The 10,636-nt window shown below is 45.4% G+C and overlaps 2 protein-coding genes across 3 annotated transcripts in view; both read left to right on the top strand.

The window, feature by feature from the left end:
- slc25a25a (solute carrier family 25 member 25a) overlaps window positions 1–5,548 on the top strand; it is a 6,336-nt gene extending 788 nt beyond the window's left edge. Inside the window, exons 2-10 of the mRNA XM_034542244.1 lie at window positions 1,048–1,174; window positions 1,255–1,342; window positions 1,427–1,538; window positions 2,202–2,360; window positions 3,014–3,166; window positions 3,260–3,367; window positions 3,464–3,631; window positions 3,755–3,905; window positions 4,196–5,548. Coding sequence (XP_034398135.1) covers window positions 1,048–1,174; window positions 1,255–1,342; window positions 1,427–1,538; window positions 2,202–2,360; window positions 3,014–3,166; window positions 3,260–3,367; window positions 3,464–3,631; window positions 3,755–3,905; window positions 4,196–4,380 — 1,251 coding nt within the window. The 3' untranslated portion in view covers window positions 4,381–5,548. The remainder of the gene's footprint in view (window positions 1–1,047; window positions 1,175–1,254; window positions 1,343–1,426; window positions 1,539–2,201; window positions 2,361–3,013; window positions 3,167–3,259; window positions 3,368–3,463; window positions 3,632–3,754; window positions 3,906–4,195) is intronic.
- A 590-nt stretch (window positions 5,549–6,138) lies between these two features.
- LOC117736985 (probable palmitoyltransferase ZDHHC12) lies at window positions 6,139–10,285 on the top strand. 2 transcript variants are annotated; one of them, XM_034542682.1, is made up of 5 exons: window positions 6,139–6,384; window positions 6,955–7,088; window positions 7,375–7,455; window positions 7,864–8,030; window positions 8,738–10,285. In XM_034542682.1, exons 1-5 carry the CDS (start codon window positions 6,288–6,290, stop codon window positions 9,051–9,053), a joined length of 795 nt encoding a protein of 264 aa, XP_034398573.1. In that variant the 5' UTR covers window positions 6,139–6,287; the 3' UTR covers window positions 9,054–10,285. The 2 variants fall into 2 exon arrangements, with proteins under 2 accessions (XP_034398573.1, XP_034398572.1); XM_034542681.1 differs by having other exon boundaries at window positions 6,154–6,384; window positions 7,861–8,030.
- Window positions 10,286–10,636: the final 351 nt, after the last annotated feature.

Here is a 10,636-nt window from a genome sequence, read left to right as displayed (position 1 = left end):
ATTGCATCAAATGTATTATTTACTATTTTATACATTTGTAAAAATGACTGGAACTATTGATGCATTATAAAGGTGTTCTGTATATTGGTAAAATTATTATTGTAATGTGTTTTTATACATCTTTTAACTACCTTTACTTTAATTTATTGTATTTGTTCATTAAACCTTTTATTTATGTTGCACTTTAAATGTAAATGAGACAAAAGCACTAAAAGTAAAAAAAAAAAAAGACAAAGAAAAGATTCAGTCAACTATATGTTTTCATGTATAAGAAATGACCAGGCGCTCTCCTGGTCTGTTTGACTGATGGCAATACAGGATTATTAAATCAACATTATTGATTTAGTTGTGACATCTTAAGGTCAACTGCCTCTTATGCTCTCTCTCCGATTACAAAAGGGCAGAGCGAGGACATGCACACTTTGTACAGATATAGCAACTATTTAAAATGTGACTGCCGTAAGTCACATTTATGCACTTGTGCAGGTAGTTGCACGAGGGGAGCAGAATGTGGTGCAGATGATCGCTGCAGTGCGACAGTCATCTGTCGGCGGCTGGATCGGGTATCGGGGCCGGCGTCCTCGTCTTAACGCTCAGCAGGTCTGATCTTGGACTGGATTAGAACAGTTGGCAGGTCGTCCTGCAGTGGAGGTCAAAGATAGACCGCGGTGTCGGCTAGCTGATGGCCTTCTTCTCGTGTTCTGGAGAAATGGACGTCATTCAAGAAAGCCGTGAGCATTTTGGCTCCGAGTGGGACGTAATGAGGCCATGACACCTTTTTAAAGTACATTTCAGAACTTAATCTACCTGTTCCACAAACTATGAGGTATGCAGAAGAGATGACTCTTCTGCATACCTCTGCAAGATGTCATCTGCTGTTGTGGTTTCTCCCTGAAACTGAAATGTGTTGCCACACCTGCATGAATAAAATGTAATTATTTGTCCCGCAGCCGCCCTCTTTATTCAAACTCGACTCCATCCCCTCAAGTGTCTATAAATAAGCATTGTGTCTAATTTCCGGTGTATTTTTATCTATTTTTCTTGCAGAAAACCTTGAAAAGGGAAGAAAATAACTCTGATGGACAGCTGGACTTTGAAGAGTTTGTTCACTATCTGCAGGACTACGAGAAGGACCTGAAGCTGGTGGTGAAAAGCCTCAACAGGAGGAACACAGGTACGAGGGCCTCCGGTTGTGTCGTAGTTCACCTCCAGCGGGAGATGCGTTCCCTTTCTTACGTCTCTGTTTCCTTCAAGGCCACGTTGACCCTAAAGAGTTCATGCAGTCTCTTCAGGACCTCGGCGTGCACATTTCCTCGCAGCATGCGGAGAAAGCCCTCAAGAGGTAAATTCATTCACCCGCTTCATCCACTGAGATCTCGGTTGTTGAACTGAGGGACTCAAATATATTGTTTTGTTTTTATTAAAGCATGGACAAGAACGGCATGATAACCGTCGGCAGCAGCGACTGGAGCAACTTCCCCATGGAGGAGAAGACCGAGAACGTTCCCGAGATCATCCTCTACTGGAAGCACTCCACGGTAAGTTCACCCAACAGGGGGAACGTCTGCAGAACCGCAGAACCCAAACGGGGCGAAGATCTGAAGAGTTCGTTGAACTTCTTGAGACGAAACCGATGCGGGAAAAAGACCCAGAAAAAAAAAAATGTCCGTTGTGGTTATTACGCGACAACGTTGTTCCATACACGATGTCCTGTTTGTACCGATGACTGTATCAGGGCGTCCGATAAGCGTGTCGCTGGAGCTGGAACTAAATCAAAGTACAGAAGGTGTCGAGGGCAAATTCCCTGAAAGGGCTCCGCCAGCACAAGTTGTGCGTCAGCGATTGAGCTCCTAATTAAGAGCTACGAAAGGAAATCGGTCTCATTCCGGGAGGATTATGTCGGAGGGATTTGTCTGTTATGTAAAAGAGAGAGAGAGAGCCGGTAGAGAGAGAGAAGTGATCTTTGGGATGTTTTTTTAATTTATTTAACGCTCTAAACGAGAACTAAGAATAGAGCCGGAGGGCCGAGCAGCCAAAATGCTGATGAAACATTAGCCGACGGTTTGCACGTTGAACATCTCGTGCAAATGCCCCGACACAGGTGCAGGTCGACCCAAGAGTCTGCTACGCATGTTCGTGTTTAACACTCAATAATTCACCTTTTTTTTTTTTTTTTTTTTTTTTTCCCCTCTTCCTGGCAGATATTCGATGTGGGCGAGAACCTGATGGTGCCCGACGAGTTCACGGTGGAGGAGAAGCAGACCGGGATGCTGTGGAGGCACCTGGTCGCGGGCGGCGGAGCCGGCGTGGTGTCGAGGACCTGCACCGCCCCGCTGGACCGCCTCAAAGTCATGATGCAGGTAAAGACGACCAAAAACCACAGTGAAGTCTGGGAGGGGGGGGGGGGGGCGCGTGTGGTTTAGTTTCCAGGTTTGGGAAGTTGTGGAGACTCTTATATCCGACAGTAGAGAATTATCAGCAGTTTGTCCGACTTCTAAAAGTCGTAACAAGAGATTTTTAAACGCAATAAAACTTAATATGCGTTCACTGCATCATAAAATGTGACGTTTCTTATTGAGCTTCTTTCATAATCGCAGGTGAAATCAAAGAGGTTTAAAGTTACCAAAGGGCCGTAAACCAGTTAAAGTTTAACCGGCGGTGCGTAAGACTGGGAGGTGGAGGGGGGGGCAGAGTCCAGGGGCTGATTATCGTCGAGGTCGTCACGCCTTGGTCGTCATCGGCAGGGTGAAGGTCTCGCTGTGCAGATCCAGGATCTGTGTCAATGTCCCCGATGTGCGTCAGCTGTGATGTGGAGCGTCGACTTTGAGCCTCGGTCGATAAGGGAAACCTCTACTTTTGGTCTTTAATTAAACGGAACTCGTTGGTCTAGTTTTTTGGGGCCCGATTTTTAAACTGCATCTTCATTTCCCCAGCCAGTTTAAAAAAAAAAAAAAAAAAAGCTCTCCAATCGGCGTAATGATTGTATGTGACTGACCTCCTCCTCCTCCTCCAGGTGTACGGCTCTCGAACCAACAACATGTGCATCGTGGGCGGGATGATGCAGATGATCAAAGAGGGCGGCACGAGGTCGTTGTGGCGAGGCAACGGCGTGAACGTCATCAAGATCGCCCCCGAGTCGGCCCTCAAGTTCATGGCGTACGAGCAGGTGTGACGAGGCGACCGCTCCCCGCGCTCTCGTGCATCATTCGAGATGCTTTGTGTGTATTTAATGTATTTTCTCTCTTTTTATTTCATCCAGATTAAACAGTTGATCGGCAGTAAAAAGGGAACTCTGACCATCGGGGAGCGGTTTGTTGCCGGGTCTCTGGCCGGAGTGATCGCCCAGAGCACCATCTACCCCATGGAGGTGACGACCAGCTGCACTTAAAAACCACGACGGCGTCAGGAATCCTTCTCCTAGAGGAGTTCTCGAGGCTTAACGCTGATATCTCTCCCCCCCCAGGTCCTGAAGACCCGCCTCGCTCTGAGGACGACCGGTCAGTTCTCTGGTATCTCCGACTGTGCCAAGCAGATCTTCAGGAGGGAAGGACTGGGAGCGTTTTACAGAGGCTACGTCCCCAACATGCTGGGCATCATCCCCTACGCGGGCATCGACCTGGCGGTGTACGAGGTGAGCGTCACGTTACTCTACGTTCTTCAGCTTCGTTCATCACCTCGACGCTCTTTAATCTTCTCGGCTGCACATATTTAGTTTGGAATGACCCAATACTGAGTTCTCTTCTCTCTCCCACAGACGCTGAAGAACCACTACCTCGACCATTACAGCGCCAACAGTGCCAACCCGGGCGTGGTGGTCCTGCTGGCCTGCGGCACCGTGTCCAGCACCTGCGGTCAGCTCGCCAGCTACCCTCTGGCTCTGGTCCGCACCCGCATGCAGGCGCAAGGTGAGCCCGCGGTGCATTCAGGGTCTCAATGCCTCTGAGGAGTGTTGAGAGGTTTGATTTATAGATTTAAACGAGCCATTGTTTTCTTTTCTAAATCAGAAAACGGTGCAAAATGTACAATGTCAATATCCCACAATGCATTGTGACGATCGACATTTAAAAACTTGATAAAATGAGTGAAACCATTTTAAAAATAATAAGATTTCCTGTCAATGCAAGAAGCTCCTAATCTTCTAACCCGACGTATATAACTCTTTTTTTAAATACATATATTCTGTGTGTCCCTCCAGCTGCGATAGAGGGCGCCCAGAAGGTGACGATGTCCGGCCTCTTCGGGCAGATCTTGCGGACCGAGGGCCCGACGGGGCTCTACAGGGGCCTCGCGCCCAACTTCCTCAAAGTCATCCCGGCCGTCAGCATCAGCTACGTGGTGTACGAGCGCCTGAAGACGCAGCTGGGGGTGAAATCGCGCTGAAACTCGACCCCTCTCTTAATGGTCGCGGCCACTTTTTGAAGCTTCAATGTGACGAGTAACCCCCCCCTCCCCCCCTCCCCGTCTGCTCTACCGGGGCTCAAGCTAGGGAATCCCATGGGCCTTAGAGGGCCCCTCTGGGTGTTCGTGGGGGTCTATATCATTCTGTGAATGTCAGCTGACGAAACACGAGGCCGTGATCTCTGTGAGCTCACGGCGGGCGTGTGACTGCTGCTATGTGTGTTTATTTTAAAGAAGTGTTGAGAGGTGACGAAATCAACAATGAGGGATGCGAGTGAATCGAGGACCAAGCGTGTTTCTTTTCGTCTTCCTGTCATTTTGAGCAAAACTTCTGTTTTTTTTGTTTGTTTTTTCCAGATGATGAATCTCCAGCAAATCGTGTTGCGCAACTCCACAACGGCAAAAAAAAATTAAGACTTAACTTGTGCAAAGTACCATTTACAGCATTAATGCGTTCTTTTGGGACATTTCATGAAACAGTTCTGCCTCTTTAAGAAGAAATGATTGTGTTCCTAATACGTTTTTTTTGCACACGTGAGTTTGATTCCCGTCACCGACCCGGTGGGTGGACGGTGACGGGGCTGCAGAGTATTTATTTCCATCCGTCCGGTATTTATTGTGTTTCTTTTTTTTATTGTCAAACGTGGAGGAGGTGTGTTTCCCGTCTGAAAAGCCAAATCTGAGATTTGATAAAGAAATGCAGTCTTTGTTTTGGGGAAGAGACGCCGTGAGTGGCCGTGAAACACTAAAGGAAGTCGAAATGTTAAAAAACAAGTCGTATTATGTCACTGAGTCGGTTCGAGAGACGGAAAAATAACGTTTGTTACATCTTCAGATTATGTCTCGTTGTTCTGTTTAGATGTTGTTGTTTTGCCCTTTTCTTTCTTTCTTTTTTTTTTTTTAAAGGTATAAATGTCTTAATGTTGACCTCAGGTTTAAGGGCAAATGTTTGTTCAATTTACAGAAGAGCACACTTTTTTTTCTCCTTTCACGACCTTTATACTTTTGAAAAAGACGGCGACTTATTGCACTTTAATCAACGCTGGAAGGGCTTCAATCCAGGTGTGGAGCTTTGATTCTTTTGTAAAGAACGAGTTTTATTCTTGTTTTATTGGACCATTTTGATGCAAATAAATGCAAATTCTTGTAATTCTGAGTCTGTCTTTTTTTTTGTTTTTGTAATTGTGATTCTGTACACGGCAGATTATCACAAGAAGGTTTCTTTTGTCTTCTAATAATGCCTCTATCAAATTTAAAGAAAGGGAAAAACAAGTCTCCTTTTTAAAGTCGTGCGTTACTGTTTCAGGACATTCAGATTAGTGTGTGATCACTATGTTCCTACATGGTGGAGATTACATGTAAACAGAAAACAGCAGGTTCTTTAAACAGTGGATTAAACTGAGTGGTAAACAGCGTTGTATAACATGAGTGGATGTGAGTGTGGTACTTTTACTTCAGTACATATTTAAGAGGCATTTGAGTATTTCCATTTTATACATACGGGTAAATACACGTTTACACCGCTATATTTATCCTATAACTTTAAATACTAATTACTAACAATTGTTGATTATCAAACAAACCTGGAAGTGTATTTTTATTTATTCTAATGGCAGCTTTAATCCTCCGTGGTGGTGATTACACAACATCAAGGATTAACTATTAAAAATGACGCGTTTGACTTTTCTTCGCGCACCGTTCAGTTCGCCTTTTTTCTTTTTGACCCGCGCGGGCTCCCGTACCAAAACAAGGAAGTGGCGACACCCGGCTGGATCGCCTCGAACCAGAGATACAAATGGACATAAAATACGCTTTTTATTACGGTTTAAAAACAACATACGTGGTTAAAATGTATTTGATTGTGTTCGTGTTCACAGAAGACCTTTAAAATGGTTCAGAACATGTTTCGGACCGGGTTCCTGGTTCGGGCCACACACACCCTGCTCACCTGGGTCATCACCCTCATCCTGTTCCTGCACAACACCGGTGAGTTCAGCCGGGCGGGGTCGTCGTGACGTCACCTGACGTCACCCGGTACCCTCGTACACACCGGCACCGGGGGCCCAAAACAACAATACATCTGTTGTTGTTGTGCTCCTCTGTAGCTGGATGGTATTTATGCCGCCATGTTGTTTTAAATGTATTTATTGTTGTTTAAAAGTACTAAAACTAGTCCCGCATTGAAAAAGGTGAAAATGGTACAACATGTAAAAAGTGTGAAAGGAAAATATACTTCAAAAAAGTATTTAATGCAAAAAATACGTAATGCTGGAAAAGATTTTAAATAGTTTTACTGTAAATAAGTCAAGTGTGTGCGTGTGTGTGTTTCTGTGTGTATGTGTGTGTGTGTGTGTTTCTGTGTGTGTGTGTGTGTGTTTCTGCGTGTGTGTGTGTGTGTACGTGTGTTTCTGTGTGTGTGTGTGTGTGTGTGTGTTTCTGTGTGTGTGTGTGTGTGTGTGTATGTGTGTGTGTATGTGTGTTTCTGTGTGTGTGTGTGTGCGTGTGTGTATGCGTGTGTGTGTATGTGTGTGTATGTGTGTGTGTGTGTGTGTGCAGACTTGCGGCGGTGTGAGGAGCGAGGAGAGCTGCTGCTGCCGGTCCTGTTCTTCCTCCTCGTCATGCTGTCGGTGCTCTTGTACTTTGCCGTTTCCTTAATGGACCCCGGCTTCGTCCTCACCGACACGGTGAAGGTGAGGAACGAGTGTGTATTTCTGTTCATTAATAATAATAATAATAATAACAACAACAACAATGTAACTGTGACAACAAAGACGTTCACCACAATGGAACCTCTTGTCACACGTTTCAAAGCCTGCTCAGTGGGGGAACGTGACAACATTGGTGATGAGTACGTGCGTTTTTCAGTAAACACACTCAAACGTCACAGTGTGCGTGTGTGTGTGTGTGTGTGTGTGTGTGTGTGTGTGTGTGTGTGTGTGCTGACGCGTGACCCACATCATTCTGTGTTGCGTTCAGGGTTCAAATGAGGAAATGGAGTCAATGATTCCTCAGTCGTCGACCCCTCGGCTGCGGCGCTGTGGATACTGCCTGCTGCAGGTAACTCCAGTCTGCCCTGGAACGTGTCTGCATAGTATATATACATATATACACACACACACACATATACGTATATATATACATATACACACACACACATATACGTATATATATACATATACACACACACACATATACGTATATATATATACATATACACACACATATACGTATATATATACATATATATATATATGTATACATATACACACACACATCTAAGACACATTGTATTCATATTTGTGTTTAATTCATTTATTTTAGTAATAATAATGCAGTTTTGTCAACATTTCTATCCATTCAAACAATCCAGTATTTTGACATATTGCCGTTATCCATCGTATCTGGAGAGCGGTTCAACTTTAAATAGCGCCTCTCTTTCTGCCCCCTCCCCCTTTTTTTAAGCAGCAGCCAATGAGAGCGAAGCACTGTCAGACGTGTAAGCGCTGCGTGCGCCGCTTCGACCACCACTGCCCGTGGATGGAGAACTGCGTGGGCGAGAGGAACCACCGCTGGTTCATGGTCTACCTGCTGGTGCAGCTGCTCGCTCTGCTGTGGGCGCTGCACGTCGCTCTGTACGTTCAATGTGAACCACTCAATGTGAACCACTCAATGTGAACCATTGAATGTGAAACACTCAATGTGAACCATTCAATGTGAACCACTCAATGTGAACCATTGAATGTGAAACACTCAATGTGAACCACTCAATGTGAACCATTGAATGTGAAACACTCAATGTGAACCACTCAATGTGAACCATTCAATGTGAACCCTTCAATGTGAACCATTGAATGTGAACCATTGAATGTGAACCATTCAATGTGAACCACTCAATGTGAACCATTCAATGTGAAATACTCAATGTGAACCACTCAATGTGAACCATTGAATGTGAACCACTCAATGTGAACCATTCAATGTGAAATACTCAATGTGAACCATTTAATGTGAAACACTCAATGTGAACCATTCAATGTGAAATACTCAATGTGAACCATTGAATGTGAACCACTCAATAAGAACCACTCAATGTGAACCCTTCAATGTGAACCCTTCAATGTGAACCCTTCAATCTGAACCCTTCAATGTGAACCCTTCAACGTAAACCCTTCAATGTGAACCATTCAATGTGAAACACTCAATGTGAACCCTTCAACGTAAACCCTTCAATGTGAACCCTTCAATGTGAACCCTTCAATGTGAACCCTTCAACGTGAACCCTTCAATGTGAACCCTTCAATGTGAGCCGTAATAATACTTGTGGGTCACCGTGTTCCAGGTCCGGCCTCTCTCCCGGCGTCTCCTGGGACTTGTGGTTCCGGGCCAACGGGTTCCTGCTGGCGGCGCTGGGCGTGGTGGGCGTGTTCTCCGCGGTGGTGCTGGTGCTGCTGGGCAGCCACGTCTACCTGGTGTCCGTCAACTGCACCACCTGGGAGTTCATGTCGCGGCACCGCATCTCCTACCTGAAGAACCGCGGGGACGAGCACAGCCCGTTCGACCGCGGGCCGCTCGGCAACCTGCGCGACTTCTTCTGCGCGTGCGGCGCGGTGGCGTGGGAGGCGACCTACGACCGGAGCGCGGCCAATCACGTGTGAGCCTCCACCGGAGCGCGGCCAATCACGTGTGAGCCTCAACCGGAGCGCGGCCAATCACGTGTGAGCCTCCACCGGAGCGCGGCCAATCACGTGTGAGCCTCAACCGGAGCGCGGCCAATCACGTGTGAGCCTCCACCGGAGCGCGGCCAATCACGTGTGAGCCTCCACCGGAGCGCGGCCAATCACGTGTGAGCCTCCACCGGAGCGCGGCCAATCACCTGTGAGCCTCCACCGGAGCGCGGCCAATCACGTGTGAGCCTCCACCGGAGCGCGGCCAATCACGTGTGAGCCTCCACCGGAGCGCGGCCAATCACGTGTGAGCCTCCACCGGAGCGCGGCCAATCACGTGTGAGCCTCCACCGGAGCGCCTGTTTGCAGATAGTTTTGCACATTTTTCAAACCTTTTTGAAGCGGATCTTTTGTCAGCCTGTTGTTGTTGTTGTTGTTGTTTTAGTCCATCCACCACTTTGATCCTGATGGACTGCAGACGTTCGTGCTCCTCAGAGGATGCATCCTCATGCCTTTTTGTTTAAAAACACAATCACTTTTGTGATTTTTTTTTTTTTTTATACATAAACAATCAACAAAGATCTCTTCAATACGCAAATGTGAAACATGTTTCATTGACTCCGTTACATTGACGACCCGAATATCAAAACCAATAAGTATTTCTACTTTTATTGAAGTAAACTTCTTCCTTTCAGTATTTGTAGAATATAGTTACTGAATATTCACTTAAAGGGACGGTTCATGTTTTTTAAAGCATATTTACAATATTCTCTTCACCTTCTGACGAGGAGCTGAAGCCGTTTATTTGTGATTTCTTTACAGTCACCAGACATCATTTGACTTTTAGTATTTTTGTTTGACTCATTTCATTTCTATTAACTAGAGACCTTTGTTTCTGAACATTAACAGGACCAAACCGTTGATATTTTAAGTCCACAATCACAGAAATGTATTTATTGAAGAAATAAAAACATTATTTTCCAGCAGTTTTTGTTGAAGGAAAGAAGCAAAGAAGCACCCTTTCTCTCTCAGGTGTAATCACCAGTTTGGTGGTTTCCTTCTGGAGAGCGGTGACCTCATCAGAACACGGAATGGCCTTCGGTTTATTTTATGGCTTTTACTGTTAAAATTGAGATAATCTTAACAAGTTTTTTTTTTTTACTGCATTTGTTCTGTTTGTATTTATTGACAATAAGGGTACATTAAAACACTGATGATATGCATATTTTATAGAGTTCTTCTGTACAGACTGACATTCCTCATCAGGATGCTTCACACACACACACACACACACATAAATACAGTGTGTCAGAAACAGGGAATATTTAGCAGCATAAACATAAAGTGCTACAGCAGCTAAATGATCGTTGGCTGATACATTTCATTCATAAAGTGGTGGAGAGTTCAGTGTCTTCCTCACAACTCGCTCCTTTGTTAACCTTTCAGTCTTCCTGTTTGTTCAAAGAGCAACTTAACACCAAGCTAACGTGTCTTAAAACCTGCATTCTCTCTCCTGACCACCAGGGGGCGACTCCTCTGGTTGTATAGAAGTCTATGCTTCATGTGTTAAAGCT

Source organism: Cyclopterus lumpus, chromosome 9, assembly GCF_009769545.1.
Source record: "Cyclopterus lumpus isolate fCycLum1 chromosome 9, fCycLum1.pri, whole genome shotgun sequence".
Lineage (NCBI taxonomy): Eukaryota > Metazoa > Chordata > Actinopteri > Perciformes > Cyclopteridae > Cyclopterus > Cyclopterus lumpus.
Note: the sequence above shows the minus strand (reverse complement) of the source record. Positions and strands in the feature narration are given on the sequence as shown.